The 19021-nt window shown below is 40.4% G+C and overlaps 2 protein-coding genes across 5 annotated transcripts; both read left to right on the top strand.

The window, feature by feature from the left end:
* The first annotated feature begins 2671 nt into the window (after positions 1 to 2671).
* Positions 2672 to 9544, top strand: LOC133514226 (thrombopoietin receptor-like). 4 transcript variants are annotated; one of them, XM_061845727.1, is made up of 7 exons: positions 2672 to 3122; positions 3271 to 3406; positions 3612 to 3778; positions 5003 to 5151; positions 5231 to 5296; positions 6996 to 7042; positions 7847 to 9544. In XM_061845727.1, the coding sequence occupies exons 1-7, from the start codon at positions 3020 to 3022 to the stop codon at positions 8142 to 8144; spliced, it is 966 nt and encodes a 321-aa protein (XP_061701711.1). In that variant the 5' UTR covers positions 2672 to 3019; the 3' UTR covers positions 8145 to 9544. The 4 variants fall into 4 exon arrangements, with proteins under 4 accessions (XP_061701711.1, XP_061701712.1, XP_061701714.1 ...); XM_061845728.1 differs by having other exon boundaries at positions 2674 to 3122; positions 7244 to 7985; XM_061845730.1 differs by having other exon boundaries at positions 2848 to 3122; positions 5699 to 7985.
* A 2327-nt stretch (positions 9545 to 11871) lies between these two features.
* Positions 11872 to 17316, top strand: epor (erythropoietin receptor). Its single transcript, XM_061845725.1, has 8 exons — positions 11872 to 12333; positions 12482 to 12617; positions 12817 to 12983; positions 14207 to 14355; positions 14436 to 14592; positions 16345 to 16432; positions 16521 to 16608; positions 16897 to 17316. The coding sequence occupies exons 1-8, from the start codon at positions 12231 to 12233 to the stop codon at positions 17314 to 17316; spliced, it is 1308 nt and encodes a 435-aa protein (XP_061701709.1). The 5' UTR covers positions 11872 to 12230.
* Positions 17317 to 19021: the final 1705 nt, after the last annotated feature.

Below are 19021 nucleotides of genomic sequence, written 5' to 3'. Positions count from 1 at the left end.
TGACAATACGTGGCAGCTCAAAACATTGCTTTCCAATTAGAACACCAGGGGTTGCAATTTTTTGTTTTCTGTTCCAGTAGATTGGTATGTGTGCAAGGGTCAACTGCCAGGTGTGTGGGTGTGGGTCGCCGACTAGTTTGTTGTTAATTGGCCAGTTCGGCTGTGTTCGGCCGTGTCGCTCTTTGTTTGTAAGCCTTGTTTTGTTCTTTGTACTTGTGTTTATCACTTGGATTATTCAAAATGCGATATCACATCATCAGTTTATTTGTGCTTGGCAGCGTGGTTGAAACTGCATGTAAGCAAGAATATTTTGAAATGTATATATTAAAAAAAAATAAAATCAACCCTTGTCTGTAATTCCTCCTTTGCTCTTCCGTACTCGGAACATACATCAAGGTATACAGGATAGCATGAATGGTGCAAAGATAAACATTTGGCAGTTTAATTCAAACATTATGGACTGTATTCACAAACCAATCAAACTGAAATATTTTTTTTTCTACACTTTACACACTACTGTTGATGGAACTGACGTAACGTAATGTAAGTTAACCTGAAGTGACTTATCTGAGATGAATAAAGCAAAAGAAATAATAAATTGAAAGGAATTCATAAAAAGTTCACAAAAAAAATGGATTCGACTGAATCGAAATTGTAGTTTGGAAATGGCCCAAACAGAGTCCAGACCAATATCCACTTAAATAATCAATACTAACTGAATGAATCCTCTCATTAAATACCTTACATAAGTAGTTTGGGGTGGTGCACATAGAATGAAGTGAATTTGCTACGCTTATCAAGTACTGTACTCTATAATATTTATCTGCATCATCTTCTTTCAGTAAAACAATTTTTTCATGTTTTATCAAAAGAACCAGTAAAACCACAATTGCCATTGTTCTACTCAGCAATACCCATTTCCACACCTTCCTTTTCCTGTCACCATTTCCTTCTGCATCCCCTCCAACTTCAAGCACAGCTTAAATTCTATGCCCGTCACTGAGAGGTGCCACACTAATGAAAAAGCACAGTATTTTCTTGCCTCAGTATAGATACTGATGTAATGCAGTTGCCCTCCCTCTTTCAAATGATGTAAGGACGCGCAGGGTTGCACTCAAAAAGACCAGGATAGGTTTGACAATTCCCCCCTCAGTGACCTATCAGCGTTAAGAAACAGCCGTGTCTACTGCTTTGATAACTTGGTTAAACGAAGACAGCGAGGGTGGAGTATAATGATAAGAAACCGTTTGTCTGTCTCTTTCAGGTAAATAGTACACTGTTTCGTTAAATTACTGAAAGCACACTTGTCTGTCTATCAATCTATTTACATTATTATTCAAAATCTGTATCTTTTCAAATTTGTTTTGCTGGGGTCAGGGCTTTCAAAGCTCTTCCATACCAAATTCCTCCAAGCACTTGTTTTTGGATGTCACTTTGTGCAGTTTGTCAGTAAAGAGACTTCCTACAAAACAAAGTTGGAAGAGTACAGTAGTCCAAAATGTCTTCTTTAGATGAAGTGGTAAGATTTCCCAGTGGGATGAAATGGTCTTGTCCTAAATGGTTTTTATTTATGGGGTGTTTCTATCTACAGGTAGTAAATGGTTAAATCTTTTGACCTATTCAAAGTATTCTGAAGAGTGTAATTTTTTATTAATTTTATTGTGTACCAAGAACTTGTCAATTAACTCACAGAATGATAGGACATTGCAAGCAGTCTCATAGTATACTCCTATTATACAATTTATTGAAATAAGGGGATTGATAACAACAAAATGTGTCTCATTACAGCATGTTATACTGAGTTAAAAGTGAAGAAAATAGCACTTTTAGTTATATTGTGTCCACAAATGAACAAATGCCTATAGCAAGAAAGATAAACAAATAAATGTGGTGTATTGAAAGACAGCACATTATTTCCTGGCTGGTCAGGTAATCTACATTTCTAAATGAGCAGGAAGTGAAGGTGGATGCGGTGAAGGCCTGGTTTAGGCGACTTTAGGAATGAAATTCACAATTTGCTGATGTCCAATGGGTCTGGACTTTGACCACAAGGATTTGCACAGGATTTAATTTACAATCACTGGATGTGACTTGGCGGCACGGTGGAGCACCTAGTAAGAGCGTTGGTCTCACAGTTCTGAGGACTTGGGTTAAAATCCCAGCCCCACTTGTGTGGAGTTTGCATGTTCTTCCAATGCCTGCGCGGGTTTCCTCTGGGCACTCTGGTTTCCTCCCACTTCCCAAAAACATACAACATTAATTGAACACTCTAAATTGCCCCGAGGTGTGATTGTGAGTGTGGCTGTTTGTCTCTATGTGCCCTGCGATTGGCTGGGAACGAATGTTCAGGGTGTACCTTGCCCTCTACCCAATGACAGCTGGGAAAGGCTCCAGCACTCCCGCGACCGTTGTGAGGGTAAGCGGCTAAGAAAATGGATGGATGGATGAGTGTTTTTGTTCAACCACATTTTGCACGGGATCCCGCGGAAACATGAAGCTCTTGGACTTTGAAGGTTGATGGGGGAATCTCAAAACAGCAAAGGAGTAACACCAAATGGCAAAAGAGTAATGAGACGGACTAAACATGATGAATAGAATAGAATGGGAGCCTTGACACAGGTGCCAGTTCTACCTGAAAAAACAAGTCACTGCAATGTATCAATATATATAATTTAAGCGTGCATGAGGTCTGAGGATCACGTTGTCTTCAATCGTCAATGAGTCCAATTCCTTTTTCAACCGAGAAGATGGTACATAAAAAAAAAAGTTTTGGATGTATGCTCTTGCCCCTCCTCTTCTTCGTCTTCGCTGATTTTAGGAGAAAGTAAACAGCTCTGCACACGTCTTATCAGTGAGGAGCAGCCTTGTAACCGTGTTGCACTATCCATGGTATCTAAGGCCAAAATAGGACAAGCCCCCTTGGGAGTGAAGTGGTGCAGATGCGTGCAAGTGTTTCAGCTTGTTCTCATGTTGTGCACAACAAGACAACAGCAGTCTTTGTGTTCACCAAGAAGACAGGATGACCTGTGATCACCTGAGACGATTCTTGGCAATTTCCATCATAGCGTCCATCATGAGCATGGCCTCCACCTTCGCAGGCACCCGACATTTCCAGAAAAAAGGTAGGGCTGATCTTTCAATAACCACATGGGTCCATCTCTGGACTCTGCTAAAGAAACAAATTGCTGAGCTAAGTGAGAGGTTTCAACGATTTTCTTTTGTTCTATTGCGCTAACTCTCACGTGTCGCATCAAAACATCGCTTCAACAGTTTCGGTTCTGCTGGAAAAGGAGCCAGAAAGCCCCAAATGCTTTGCAGAGAGCAGGAAGGACTTCACCTGCTTCTGGGAGGAAGATGAGGAGAGGGCTGGGTCTGTGGATCAGTATTCCTTCACATACGCCTACGAGTAAGAACACGCCATGCGGTCGGTGATCAATTTGGAGGCTTCCTGTTTCTTGGTTGGGCTTCTTCTCGTGTAGATGACAAAACTAAAACTCTGTCATGCAAATACTATCTGTAAACAACTAATACACCACATTCCAATTTATAACTCAAAATATAAATATATATATATATATACAAATATTCTTATCTTTCTATGTCCCCGACAGAAATGACAACAGCAGGGAATGTCCACTGACAACCCAAAACATGCCAGGGGGAAAGAGGCTGTACATCTGCCACCTGACTCAAATATCCATGTTTGTCCGAATGGACATTGAAATTCACCGAGAGGGGAGGCTGATCCACAATCGCAGCCTACAAGTGGAATTTTTCTGTAAGTCTTTTTATCCATCTATTTTTTTAAATAATAATTTAAATGAAATTCCAGCATGTGCTCTGAGTCATTCTAAGGGGCAATAATTCGCGGAAGGTGGAATTTTGAGGTTGAACACATTTCACAGGCTGGTTGACCTTAAATTAGTTCTGAGGTATTTTAAATGTCATCCAAGGACTGCATATCAATGAGGTTGCCAAGTATCACGTTCATACAGCACTTTTGAGACACTAATATGCAACAGAAATTGCTTTACAGTGACGAAAACAGCTAATTAAAATAGCATGAAATATTAAAAAACAAAAAAAAATACACACGCTACCAGTTCCCACTCATACACAAAACGCCCACAGCAACACACATAGGTGAGAAAACCTGTGGAAAGAGGATCTGTGAGAGCTGTCCACAACGACCCTCACCCATCGCGTCTCAAACTCAAGTTCGTTTACAGTACTCAGTGTGAAATCTGTCCATGTTTACCTCATACACTTGCAGGAAGCTGTAACTTATTCAGTTGTATGAATGGAAAAGGGATGATACACAGGCTCATAGTACCTTCTGCCCTCTAGCGGAGGAGCACTGAATTGTTCACCCCGTCACAATGTCACTGGTACTGATAGCTGAAAAAAAGATACATTATTTGTCCATCCATCCATTTTCTCAGCCGCTTATCCTCACAAGGGTCGCGGGCAGTGCTGGAACTTATCCAAGCTGTCAACGGGCAGGAGGCGGGATACACCCTGAACTGGTTGCCAGCCAATCGCGGGGCACATTGAGACAAACAGTCGCACTCACATTCACACCTAGGGGCAATTTAGAGTGTCTAATTAATGTTGCATGTTTTTGGGATGTGGGAGGAAACCAGAGCGCCTGGAGAAAACCCACGCAGCCACGGGGAAAACATGCAAACTCCACATAGGCGGGTCCGGGATTGAACCTGTGACCTCAGAACTGTGAGGCCAACGCTTTATCAGCTTATCCACCATGCTCCCCTACATTATTTTTAGTCAATAAATATTTTGGAACCAATTGGGAGAAACTGGATAATTTTGTACACCACACACACACACACACACACACATTGCAAATTAACGTGAAGTGGTTGGGAATCATTGGCTTCGTGTCGGTGTGTCCACATACTTTTATCCTCAGGTGTGTCACATGACAACTTTTAAGGAATAGAATACCTTTAATCACCCTCCAAATCATGTGGTTATCTAACAGTTCTGCTGGATCCTCCCGCTAACGTGACTGTGGATACCACTGGTCAAGAGGGCCAGCTGAATGTCAGCTGGATACCTCCTCTCAAATACATGGACGACAGCTTCATGTATGAGGTCTCTTATGCAATGGTCGACAGTCATACAGCACATGTAAGGGTTATTTTATTAATATTTCATTTTTTTAAGTGGTGGGGGTTTATGACTGATCTGACGGTTGATTTTTTTGTAGGTAGATGTGGTACGAGCCAGCTCCAGGATGATCTTAAGGAGCCTACAGCCAGCCACTCAGTACAAGGTGCGGGTTCGGGTAAAACTGGATGGAATCAGCTATAATGGCTTCTGGAGTGTGTGGAGTGACCCTGTATTCATGGAGACGCCGCCTGCAAGTCTGCATTTATTAACAGAATGAAATTGTGTAGTTCCTTCAAAGACAGGTCACAGGTTCAGAAGTATATTTTGAGTATGAATAGATACAGTAGACGTGCTTCCAAATTGTATTTAACCAATGCTTGTATTGTGTATTGAAAAAAATCACATTGCACACCTAAAGGGCAATAATTAAAATCTCTTCTTAATCTAGCAACAAAATTACTCAGTGTGAAATATTGGTCTGTTTACTTGAAACAAAACTATTACTGTATTCCTTTATGTCACTGGCAACAGATATGTCAGTTGTACCCTCTGTCATCTACTGCAGGTAAAGTGTTTTTAATACTTCTGCCTGTCATTGAATGTCATCGGCTTCGATCAAAGGTGTCAAACTCATTTTTATCATAGTCCATATTGTTATGGTTTTTCTTTGATGGCCGTTTTGACTGCAAAACCATACAAATGTACACGTAAAACCCCCTCATCGAATAATTGTTACATACAGTCTACAGAGAAAAAATGATTGATAACTCGATCTGAAGTCCATCCATCCATTATCCCAAGACGCTTATCCTCACAAGGGACGAGGGAGTGGTGGAGCCTATCCCAGCTAACTGAAGTCAAGGAAAACAATTAATTGAACTATTTTATACTTTATTTTAAAAATGTGGTTTGGTGACAAAAACGCTTGCAATCTCGTTGATATTAAAAATGAAAAGAATTTTAGAACAAATAAGCTACAAACATGAAGTACATGCACAATTTGCTTTTGTGAGCCACGTCAAATGGTGTGGCGGGCCGTATCTGGGCACCAGACATTGAGTCTGACACCTTCTGCTTGAGTAGCTAAAAAAGAAGTTATTTGTCTCCTGAGAAGACAAAAACCCAGATGGATGGGACTGAGACAAGCAGAAGACTATATGGATCATCAGTTTTTTCACCAGCATCATCTGAATGACAAAAAAGTATCTCCATCGATTAATTATCAAAGTTTTCCGCAACTTGTTAAGTGTATTTAAAAAATGCTCATTTCTGCGTTGTTCTGGCTAAACACTACTACTCACATTGGCATATAAATCTGGTGTCCCTATACAGTAGATAATAGAATTTGGAGAACTATATTAAATGTGATTGGCCTTTCCTAAGAGATCGTTTTATACTGAAGAAATTGTAATCATTGTTAGCAAACAAAATATTGGAAATTTTGAAAGACTGAACACAGAGCACCAACCCATCAATATTTAAATGTTTCGCCGACAGGTGAAAGTGCGTATAAATGTCCAGTTGTAACAGTTCAAAATTATTAATTACCATTCCAGAATTTTAAGAGTTAAATTTTACTTTTTGATGAAAATGAGAGGAAAGTGGCAAAAGACTGTAAAATCTTGTGTGACGTTTAGATTGGCATTATGTTGTCTGAAATTATGAAAACCTTTTTCTCCCAAAAATATCCAATATTCTTAATTTTTAGATTACAATTATTTTATTTGGGTCAAAGTTAAAATCTTTACACTAGTGCGAAATATTTTTTTGTTTTCCCAAAGTAAATAAATCCATTTCCCATATATAAAAAAAGACCACTTCTTAAAATCCTTTTGCACTTTCTTGTATATATTTTTTTCTAGCCAGAAGACAACCATTCAACAAATCACAACATTAACATTCACTCAAGGTATGAATAATTTCCTTCAATCGGTACCACTTACTCAACACTGATCTGTGTTATCTTTGTTAAAGGCTATTTTTTTTCTCCGTTATGTATTGGATTTCATTGAAGTGTGCAAGTGTGCCTAATGCAGTTTCCTGTTGGTGTGTGTGTGTGTGTGTGTGTGTGTGTGTGTGTGTGTGTGTGTGTGTTGGTTGGTTGTTCCAGTGGGACATTGCCCCAAAGACAATTAATCTTGTTTCTGAACAAGACATTACCTTGTAATTCCATGACTAAGTATCTATTGTGTGATTTTGACTCAAATTTGAGGTAAACATTTCCTCATGCCATTGTTACTAATTTGAATCTTCTTTCTGATTATCGTTTCTGTTTTGATTTTGGTACTTGGAATGTTTTCTCCAATTTAATTTGCAATCAAAAGAGGAAAAGAAGCTGTTGAACTCGTTGTACGCCATTAATGCTGTCCCGTGACTCAACGCTGGGCGATGCATTGTAAATCCAAGTAATAAATCATATTTTGTGTGTCCGTTACCATGTGCAATGATCCCTCTTCAGGAAAGGAAATATGGGTACTTGTGCTGTTGTCATAAGATCCTTTGTGATTAATGCCATGAATGTCATTTCTGACAACTGTTAGTAGTGCACATGAAATACAGTACACGCACAAGCCACTCAATTTGGTACACTTGCACGCTGTGTATCAAGGCTTTAAATTGTCAGGGAGGTATTACTCTCACAATATGTTGTTGAGATTATAGTTTGCTGTGGTGAAGAACTGCGTTCCTGCTCATGTTCACTTTCTATTTTGAGGGGAAGACCTGGGATGAACCCTCGACTGGTCACCAGCCAGTCTCGGGGTCAGGCGACTGTTTACGCTCACATCACAATTTTAGAGTCGCTAGTTAACCTAACTTGCATGATTTGGGAATGTGAAAGGAAGCCTGAGAACCCACGCGAGCATGAAGAGTGCATGCAAACTACAGTACAGGCAAAAAGGCTGAAGATGAAACAGAGTACAAGACAGACTTCACAGTCAATAGGCCGCAGTGCCGCCTCACTGCACAGTACAAAATGTCTTAGCTATTTCAATGTCATTCGAGATTTTTGACACAACTCTTGTATTGGGTCACATTGGATTCTACTGTCGTTCCCAAAGAAATAGCTTGTAGCTATCTTTTTTTGATCAACTAAATATTAATAGATTAAACTCCATCTGATTTTGAAAAGGTGTATTTTTACAAAACCCTCATTATTATAACCATTATTAAACATGCCATTGTCTATGTGTGTAAAAGTGAAAGCAACACACTGTGGTGTCATGTTGTGTTGCTAAGCCAAAGCCATCAGTCATCACAGCTTCATGTTGGGTTTAACGTTTGGCTCTTGTAAAAACGCTTGTGGTCTCTTATCCCTCTGGTCAGTGTCTGTTGCTGGAAAATATCTTTGAAACACATCAGGTTTCCGATACTATCACCATCTTCCTGACCACACAATTGGCTCGTTTCCACCTGTGGACTAAGGTGGTAAACTTGCAACACTTTCTACATCATCTATGAACTGAAGTTTTAAAGGAATACAGTAGCCCTATGTGACACAAATGTACTGAGCTGATACTGAGGTTTTGGTCTTTTTCTTTCTGTGGTATTAGCTATTTTCATACTAATGTTTCAGAATTTGACCTATCCAGAGCTGTTACGCCTGTGTCATAAACAGCGACGTGACCAAATGTGACTGAACTGTTGCGTAAGTGTGAGGGATTCTGCAATTAGCTTTCACGAGTGGCACGCCGTCTACAAGACGTTTTGCTGTGATCCAAATCTGAATTGCAGACAAATAGTGTCGCAGATGGAACAGCCACTCAGAAATGCTGTCATGTCAAATGAGAATTTACAACAAAAAAGACGTTTCTGGGAAGGACATAAGATAAGGCAACTGCCTGCTTGCCATACCAATACAGTATACAGTATATACATTATATAGATTTATACAATAATACCCAACTATTAGAGATTTATAATTTTAGGGGTAGAACGTGAAATGTGGGAGGGAGTTGGTGAAATGTAACAGTGTACTTAGCCTCTGTTTTCATTATTGTAGTTAGCTGGAGCAGCCAGAACAATCTGCTTCTTCCATGACAATTGCGACATATTGTTTGTGGTTCAATAAAATTGACAATACGTGGCAGCTCAAAACATTGCTTTCCAATTAGAACACCAGGGGTTGCAATTTTTTGTTTTCTGTTCCAGTAGATTGGTATGTGTGCAAGGGTCAACTGCCAGGTGTGTGGGTGTGGGTCGCCGACTAGTTTGTTGTTAATTGGCCAGTTCGGCTGTGTTCGGCCGTGTCGCTCTTTGTTTGTAAGCCTTGTTTTGTTCTTTGTACTTGTGTTTATCACTTGGATTATTCAAAATGCGATATCACATCATCAGTTTATTTGTGCTTGGCAGCGTGGTTGAAACTGCATGTAAGCAAGAATATTTTGAAATGTATATATTAAAAAAAAATAAAATCAACCCTTGTCTGTAATTCCTCCTTTGCTCTTCCGTACTCGGAACATACATCAAGGTATACAGGATAGCATGAATGGTGCAAAGATAAACATTTGGCAGTTTAATTCAAACATTATGGACTGTATTCACAAACCAATCAAACTGAAATATTTTTTTTTTCTACACTTTACACACTACTGTTGATGGAACTGACGTATTGTAACGTAATGTAAGTTAACCTGAAGTGACTTATCTGAGATGAATAAAGCAAAAGAAATAATAAATTGAAAGGAATTCATAAAAAGTTCACAAAAAAAATGGATTCGACTGAATCGAAATTGTAGTTTGGAAATGGCCCAAACAGAGTCCAGACCAATATCCACTTCAATAATCAATACTAACTGAATGAATCCTCTCATTAAATACCTTACATAAGTAGTTTGGGGTGGTGCACATAGAATGAAGTGAATTTGCTACGCTTATCAAGTACTGTACTCTATAATATTTATCTGCATCATCTTCTTTCAGTAAAACAATTTTTTCATGTTTTATCAAAAGAACCAGTAAAACCACAATTGCCATTGTTCTACTCAGCAATACCCATTTCCACACCTTCCTTTTCCTGTCACCATTTCCTTCTGCATCCCCTCCAACTTCAAGCACAGCTTAAATTCTATGCCCGTCACTGAGAGGTGCCACACTAATGAAAAAGCACAGTATTTTCTTGCCTCAGTATAGATACTGATGTAATGCAGTTGCCCTCCCTCTTTCAAATGATGTAAGGACGCGCAGGGTTGCACTCAAAAAGACCAGGATAGGTTTGACAATTCCCCCCTCAGTGACCTATCAGCGTTAAGAAACAGCCGTGTCTACTGCTTTGATAACTTGGTTAAACGAAGACAGCGAGGGTGGAGTATAATGATAAGAAACCGTTTGTCTGTCTCTTTCAGGTAAATAGTACACTGTTTCGTTAAATTACTGAAAGCACACTTGTCTGTCTATCAATCTATTTACATTATTATTCAAAATCTGTATCTTTTCAAATTTGTTTTGCTGGGGTCAGGGCTTTCAAAGCTCTTCCATACCAAATTCCTCCAAGCACTTGTTTTTGGATTTCACTTTGTGCAGTTTGTCAGTAAAGAGACTTCCTACAAAACAAAGTTGGAAGAGTACAGTAGTCCAAAATGTCTTCTTTAGATGAAGTGGTAAGATTTCCCAGTGGGATGAAATGGTCTTGTCCTAAATGGTTTTTATTTATGGGGTGTTTCTATCTACAGGTAGTAAATGGTTAAATCTTTTGACCTATTCAAAGTATTCTGAAGAGTGTAATTTTTTATTAATTTTATTGTGTACCAAGAACTTATCAATTAACTCACAGAATGATAGGACATTGCAAGCAGTCTCATAGTATACTCCTATTATACAATTTATTGAAATAAGGGGATTGATAACAACAAAATGTGTCTCATTACAGCATGTTATACTGAGTTAAAAGTGAAGAAAATAGCACTTTTAGTTATATTGTGTCCACAAATGAACAAATGCCTATAGCAAGAAAGATAAACAAATAAATGTGGTGTATTGAAAGACAGCACATTATTTCCTGGCTGGTCAGGTAATCTACATTTCTAAATGAGCAGGAAGTGAAGGTGGATGCGGTGAAGGCCTGGTTTAGGCGACTTTAGGAATGAAATTCACAATTTGCTGATGTCCAATGGGTCTGGACTTTGACCACAAGGATTTGCACAGGATTTAATTTACAATCACTGGATGTGACTTGGCGGCACGGTGGAGCACCTAGTAAGAGCGTTGGTCTCACAGTTCTGAGGACTTGGGTTAAAATCCCAGCCCCACTTGTGTGGAGTTTGCATGTTCTTCCAATGCCTGCGCGGGTTTCCTCTGGGCACTCTGGTTTCCTCCCACTTCCCAAAAACATACAACATTAATTGAACACTCTAAATTGCCCCGAGGTGTGATTGTGAGTGTGGCTGTTTGTCTCTATGTGCCCTGCGATTGGCTGGGAACGAATGTTCAGGGTGTACCTTGCCCTCTACCCAATGACAGCTGGGAAAGGCTCCAGCACTCCCGCGACCGTTGTGAGGGTAAGCGGCTAAGAAAATGGATGGATGGATGAGTGTTTTTGTTCAACCACATTTTGCACGGGATCCCGCGGAAACATGAAGCTCTTGGACTTTGAAGGTTGATGGGGGAATCTCAAAACAGCAAAGGAGTAACACCAAATGGCAAAAGAGTAATGAGACGGACTAAACATGATGAATAGAATAGAATGGGAGCCTTGACACAGGTGCCAGTTCTACCTGAAAAAACAAGTCACTGCAATGTATCAATATATATAATTTAAGCGTGCATGAGGTCTGAGGATCACGTTGTCTTCAATCGTCAATGAGTCCAATTCCTTTTTCAACCGAGAAGATGGTACATAAAAAAAAAAGTTTTGGATGTATGCTCTTGCCCCTCCTCTTCTTCGTCTTCGCTGATTTTAGGAGAAAGTAAACAGCTCTGCACACGTCTTATCAGTGAGGAGCAGCCTTGTAACCGTGTTGCACTATCCATGGTATCTAAGGCCAAAATAGGACAAGCCCCCTTGGGAGTGAAGTGGTGCAGATGCGTGCAAGTGTTTCAGCTTGTTCTCATGTTGTGCACAACAAGACAACAGCAGTCTTTGTGTTCACCAAGAAGACAGGATGACCTGTGATCACCTGAGACGATTCTTGGCAATTTCCATCATAGCGTCCATCATGAGCATGGCCTCCACCTTCGCAGGCACCCGACATTTCCAGAAAAAAGGTAGGGCTGATCTTTCAATAACCACATGGGTCCATCTCTGGACTCTGCTAAAGAAACAAATTGCTGAGCTAAGTGAGAGGTTTCAACGATTTTCTTTTGTTCTATTGCGCTAACTCTCACGTGTCGCATCAAAACATCGCTTCAACAGTTTCGGTTCTGCTGGAAAAGGAGCCAGAAAGCCCCAAATGCTTTGCAGAGAGCAGGAAGGACTTCACCTGCTTCTGGGAGGAAGATGAGGAGAGGGCTGGGTCTGTGGATCAGTATTCCTTCACATACGCCTACGAGTAAGAACACGCCATGCGGTCGGTGATCAATTTGGAGGCTTCCTGTTTCTTGGTTGGGCTTCTTCTCGTGTAGATGACAAAACTAAAACTCTGTCATGCAAATACTATCTGTAAACAACTACTACACCACATTCCAATTTATAACTCAAAATATAAATATATATATACAAATATTCTTATCTTTCTATGTCCCCGACAGAAATGACAACAGCAGGGAATGTCCACTGACAACCCAAAACATGCCAGGGGGAAAGAGGCTGTACATCTGCCACCTGACTCAAATATCCATGTTTGTCCGAATGGACATTGAAATTCACCGAGAGGGGAGGCTGATCCACAATCGCAGCCTACAAGTGGAATTTTTCTGTAAGTCTTTTTATCCATCTATTTTTTTAAATAATAATTTAAATGAAATTCCAGCATGTGCTCTGAGTCATTCTAAGGGGCAATAATTCGCGGAAGGTGGAATTTTGAGGTTGAACACATTTCACAGGCTGGTTGACCTTAAATTAGTTCTGAGGTATTTTAAATGTCATCCAAGGACTGCATATCAATGAGGTTGCCAAGTATCACGTTCATACAGCACTTTTGAGACACTAATATGCAACAGAAATTGCTTTACAGTGACGAAAACAGCTAATTAAAATAGCATGAAATATTAAAAAACAAAAAAAAATACACACGCTACCAGTTCCCACTCATACACAAAACGCCCACAGCAACACACATAGGTGAGAAAACCTGTGGAAAGAGGATCTGTGAGAGCTGTCCACAACGACCCTCACCCATCGCGTCTCAAACTCAAGTTCGTTTACAGTACTCAGTGTGAAATCTGTCCATGTTTACCTCATACACTTGCAGGAAGCTGTAACTTATTCAGTTGTATGAATGGAAAAGGGATGATACACAGGCTCATAGTACCTTCTGCCCTCTAGCGGAGGAGCACTGAATTGTTCACCCCGTCACAATGTCACTGGTACTGATAGCTGAAAAAAAGATACATTATTTGTCCATCCATCCATTTTCTCAGCCGCTTATCCTCACAAGGGTCGCGGGCAGTGCTGGAACTTATCCAAGCTGTCAACGGGCAGGAGGCGGGATACACCCTGAACTGGTTGCCAGCCAATCGCGGGGCACATTGAGACAAACAGTCGCACTCACATTCACACCTAGGGGCAATTTAGAGTGTCTAATTAATGTTGCATGTTTTTGGGATGTGGGAGGAAACCAGAGCGCCTGGAGAAAACCCACGCAGCCACGGGGAAAACATGCAAACTCCACATAGGCGGGTCCGGGATTGAACCTGTGACCTCAGAACTGTGAGGCCAACGCTTTATCAGCTTATCCACCATGCTCCCCTACATTATTTTTAGTCAATAATATTTTGGAACCAATTGGGAGAAACTGGATAATTTTGTACACCACACACACACACACACACACACATTGCAAATTAACGTGAAGTGGTTGGGAATCATTGGCTTCGTGTCGGTGTGTCCACATACTTTTATCCTCAGGTGTGTCACATGACAACTTTTAAGGAATAGAATACCTTTAATCACCCTCCAAATCATGTGGTTATCTAACAGTTCTGCTGGATCCTCCCGCTAACGTGACTGTGGATACCACTGGTCAAGAGGGTCATCTGAATGTCAGCTGGATACCTCCTCTCAAATACATGGACGACAGCTTGATGTACGAGGTCTCTTATGCAATGGTTGATAGCCATACAGCACAAGTAAGGGTTATTTTATTATTACTTCAATTTTTCAAGCGGTGGGGGTTTATGACTGATCTGACGGTAGATTTTTTTTGTAGGTAGATGTGGTACGAGCCAGCTCCAGGACGATTTTAAGGAGCCTACAGCCAGGCACTAAGTACAAGGTGCGGGTTCGGGTAAAACCGGATGGAATTAGCTATAATGGCTTCTGGAGTGTGTGGAGTGACCCTGTGTTCATGGAGACGCCGCCTGCAGGTCTGCATTTATTAACAGAATGAAATTGTGTAATTCCTTCAAAGACAGGTCACAGGTACAGAAGTATATTTTGAGTATGAATAGATACAGTAGAAGTGCTTCCAAACTGTATTTAAGCAATGCTTGTATTGTGTATTGAAAAAATCACATAGCACACGTAAAGGGCAATAATTAAAATTTCCTCTTAATCAACCCACAAAATTACCCAGTCAGTGTGGAATATTGGTCTGTTTACTTGAAACAAAACTATTACTGTATTCCTTTGTATCACTGGCAACAGTTAGGTCAGTTGTATCCTCTGTCATTTACTGTAGGTAAAGTGTTTTTAATACTTCTGCCTGTCATTGAATGTCATCGGATTCGATCAAAGGTGTCAAACTCATTTTTATCATAGGCCATACTGTTATGGTTTTCTTTTGATGGCCGTTATGACTGCAAAACCATATAAATGTCTGCGTATAACCACCTCATATAATTATTAGATACAATCGACAGAGAAAAATTGATTGATAACTCGATATGAAGTCCATCCATCCATTTTCCCAAGACGCTTATCATCACAAGGGACGAGGGAGTGGTGGAGCCTATCCCAGCTAACTGAAGTCAAGGAAAACAATTAATTGAACTATTTTATACTTTATTTTAAAAATGTGGTTTGGTGACAAAAACGCTTCCAATCTCGTTTTTATTAAAAATTAACAATTTTTCAACAATTTTAGAACAGAATAGCTAGAAACATGAGGTACATGCACAATTTCTTTTTTCAAGCCACGTCAAATCGTGTGGCGGGCCATATCTGGGCACCAGGCATTGAGTCTGACCCCTACTGCTTGAGTAGCTAAAAAATAATTTATTTGTAGTAGATAAAAACACAGTTTAAAACATTTTATTTCAAATTCGATAATTTTGTTGCAGCACAGGCTAGTACAGAGATGTAGGTGGTTAGAGTGTTGGCATCGGAGTTCTGCCCGATGAACGCTGGGATAGGCTCCAGCACTCCTGCAACCCTTGTGGGGTTAAGCAGCTCAGAAAATAGATGGATGGATGTTGCAGTACACATAATGAACTCCTCTCATGCCACAGAAATGCCACACTGGCATTACGGTAGCTCATATCCAATTAAAATTATCTAGGTGTCGGAGTCACTGATGATGTAGTGGTACACATGCCTGCCTTTGGTGTGGGTAGTGTGGGATCAATTCCCGCTCAGTGATGGTGTCAATATCTGCCCTGCGACTGACTGGCAACCAGTTCAGGGTAAAGTGTGCCTTTTTCCTGGAGCTAGCTGGGATAGGCTCCAGCTTTGCCATGACCTTTGTGAGGTTAAGCAGCTTGGATAATGACATGACATAAACTCGGTGTTGAACGAAATAACTGTAAGCAAATTAGCATATTACCATCAACACAAAATGTTTTGGAAAAACATACTGTACACCTGAAGTCACACAAAACTTGTGGTCATCATCTGGGACATCACAAGAGACTATCTCTTGGGACTTCAGCTCACTGAGTTAAAAGCAGAAGTAGGGAACTACACTAATTAAAAAATATGGTCATTATTATGAGTATGAAAGCCACTGATTTAGTTTTCAACTGTTAGTTTTCTTGCAACAACATATTAATTACTGTAGATGGGGGAAAAAAAAAAAAAAAAAGTTCTGTCCGAACCTAAATATTGAGACTATTGCAGCTGGAGATACTTTTTTAGGCGTTTGCATTCATGATTTGTGGTTTTCCAATGTCTCTTTACAGAACTCAACCCGTTCATTGTGTTCCTAATCCTCACCATGTCTTTCATCCTAATGGTGCTGTCTTTCACTGTGCTGGTGTCCAATCGCAGGTCAGGATGCTCCTACCACAAATAAAGTACAAGCACTATCAGTTGATGGTTTGTGGCGGAAATATTTTAGCCTTTGTGTTATTTTCAGGTTTCTGAGAAAGAAGATTTGGCCAACTATTCCAACTCCTGATGGCAAGTTTCAAGGCCTTTTTACTGATTACGGTGGTGACTTTCAGGTAAGAACAAGGCGAGAGTCTAAGAAGAATATATTGTATATACCCTTGCACTATGTACATAGACAGTTTCATTTTAGATATTTTATTGTTTTATGTTGACTGTGTCTATTATCTTAGTTTCTTATGTAAGTTTACTAGACACTGATACGTCAAAAACACAAGGTACAGTAGAATCAGAAAGAGATAGCTAAAAGATAAGACCCATAACAGAACATTCTGGAGTGGATCATTTATGGCTGAGAAATGAGTCAAAACAATCTTCACTCAATTTCATTTGCTTTTGCACAGGAGTGGTTGAACCAAACAAATGGGGGCTTGTGCTTGACCCCAGCATTGTTCTACAATGAGGAATACCCCACTTCTCTGGAGGTTCTCTCAGAGTTAAGCCTGAACCCCCCGCTACCTCCTCCACCTCTTCCACCAAAAATGTCTGGCGTTTTCACGCTCCAATATACAGAGGAGGATGTGCACAAGGATCTGGATTTGGCACTGAGGAAAATGCCACAAAATCTCTGGTTGATGGAGAACTTAAGGGTGCACAACCAGCACCCGGTACCTTGCTCCCAGTCATCTCGATTGGAGTCTCAGGATACTTATGTCACTCTCACTGGGAACAACCACAGCCAAGAAAATAACACTCTGGTGGAAGCCTTGCCCACGGAGGTATTTTTGGCCTTTAAAACCACTAGGCTAACTGAAGCTCACTGACCTGGGTCCGTACCACGGCTTCATTCACCAAAGCACAGCTGGATACCCAAAAGACATGACGCACAGCCGTACATGCTCCAAGTACTCTATGGAATATAGTCCCATGAGTAGAGCCGATGATTTTTTCCTGTTCAAGGAAGAACCATCCTCCCAATGCAGCCATGTGTCCGGGGTGTCTCCTGAGAAGACAAAAACCCAGATGGATGGGACTGAGACAAGCAGAAGACTATTTGGATCATCAGCATCATCAGAATTACAAAAAAAAGTATCTCCATTGATTAATTATCAAAGTCTTTCGTGACCTGTTAAGAGTATTTAGAAATGCTCATCTCTGTGTTGTTCTGGCTAAACAAGAGTACTCACGTTGCCATATAAATCTGGTGTCCCTTATACAGTAGACAATAGAATTTGGAGAACTGTCTTAAATTTGATTGGCCTTTCCTCAGAGAACGTTTTATAATGAAGAAATCATAATAATTGTTAGCAAACAAAATATCTGAAATTTTGAAAGACTCAACACAGAGCACCAACCCATCAATATTAAAATGTTTCGCTGACAGGTGAAGGTGGGTCTAAAAGTCCATTCATTCGTTTGCTACAACACTTTTCCTATTCAGTCAAGGTGTACTACATCACTACTTCATCGGCCGGTCAATGGCATGGCGATCATGAAGACTGCATAGAGCGCCACATCAGCTCAATGAAAATCAACTAATACTTAACTATGTGGCTCTTCTTTTGCCAAATATTCTCTTAAATCTGACAGAACTTAATTCCCTCTACCATTATAACCCCACTGTCATAGCAAAGGAGGTACTGTTGGTTCTCTGGGTGTTTTGGGCTACAGCCCCACATATTCCCCCACAGTGTACTAAGAATTAACGCCCTGTTTCCATGCTTGTGCCTTTTTATGCAAATTCATGCTCCCTGGGGGTGTTGTGCCATCATGGAGGTCTGCATGGAAGAAGTTCAACTTCCTATAATTGACATCATGTTGTTCTTCAAAAGACCACAAATGACTTGATCAGACTGAATTAATGGAGTCTTTACAGGTTGAAGCCAAGTAGTGCACTAAATCCCCCCTGTCCCAGTTGTTTTAAGGCATGATTAATCAAGAATCAACTTCACACAACATAGGAATTCCTTTATTATGACCTTTCCTACACAGAATCAGAGTACCAGACTTTTGAGTTTCAAGGTCTAGGACTAAAATAAGACTAGGACTTGTGACTGAACTCAGGACTTGCCTGTCTCGACTTGGGAAGTTTGGACTGGACGGCAAAGACTTGAAACTACTACCGATTTGCAAAGCAATAACTTGGTTCCACCTCTGCTTGTGTGTTTTGTGCAACTTTGTGAATGTCCACATGTAATGCAATGAACTAAAATGGGATGTTTCTAATCTGCTGTATCGACCAAGATTTGGAGTGGGGATGAAACTCAAAAGTCAAGTCGCATGTCGTAGATATTGCAAGTCCAAAATTTTGAAACAATATTTGGGACTTGACTTGGGACTTGCAGGCCTCGACTTTGGACTTGACTTGAGACTTGCCTGTCTCGACTTGGGACTTGACTCGCAGCTTGAGAGCAACGACCTGAGACTGACGTGGGACTTCCCAAGCAATGACTTGGTCCTGCCTCTGCACACAAGTCCAATGGAAGCAAAGTTTTTTTAGTTCTTCCTAAATAAAGTACCTGACACTAT

The sequence above is a fragment of the Syngnathoides biaculeatus genome, chromosome 16, assembly GCF_019802595.1.
Source record: "Syngnathoides biaculeatus isolate LvHL_M chromosome 16, ASM1980259v1, whole genome shotgun sequence".
Lineage (NCBI taxonomy): Eukaryota > Metazoa > Chordata > Actinopteri > Syngnathiformes > Syngnathidae > Syngnathoides > Syngnathoides biaculeatus.
The sequence above is the reverse complement of the archived record's forward strand: the minus strand, read 5'-3'. Positions and strand labels throughout refer to the sequence as shown.

Excerpts from the sequence above, each read along its gene's own strand:
- LOC133514226 (XM_061845727.1), top strand. The coding sequence starts at position 3,020 with ATGACCTGTGATCACCTGAGACGATTCTTGGCAATTTCCATCATAGCG. Across the intron at positions 3,407-3,611 it reads TCCTTCACATACGCCTACGA|AAATGACAACAGCAGGGAAT; the intron begins GTAAGAACACGC and ends TGTCCCCGACAG. Across the intron at positions 7,043-7,846 it reads AACATTAACATTCACTCAAG|GGGAAGACCTGGGATGAACC; the intron begins GTATGAATAATT and ends TTCTATTTTGAG.
- epor (XM_061845725.1), top strand. The coding sequence starts at position 12,231 with ATGACCTGTGATCACCTGAGACGATTCTTGGCAATTTCCATCATAGCG. Across the intron at positions 12,984-14,206 it reads CCTACAAGTGGAATTTTTCT|TTCTGCTGGATCCTCCCGCT; the intron begins GTAAGTCTTTTT and ends GTTATCTAACAG. Across the intron at positions 16,433-16,520 it reads GTGCTGGTGTCCAATCGCAG|GTTTCTGAGAAAGAAGATTT; the intron begins GTCAGGATGCTC and ends TGTTATTTTCAG.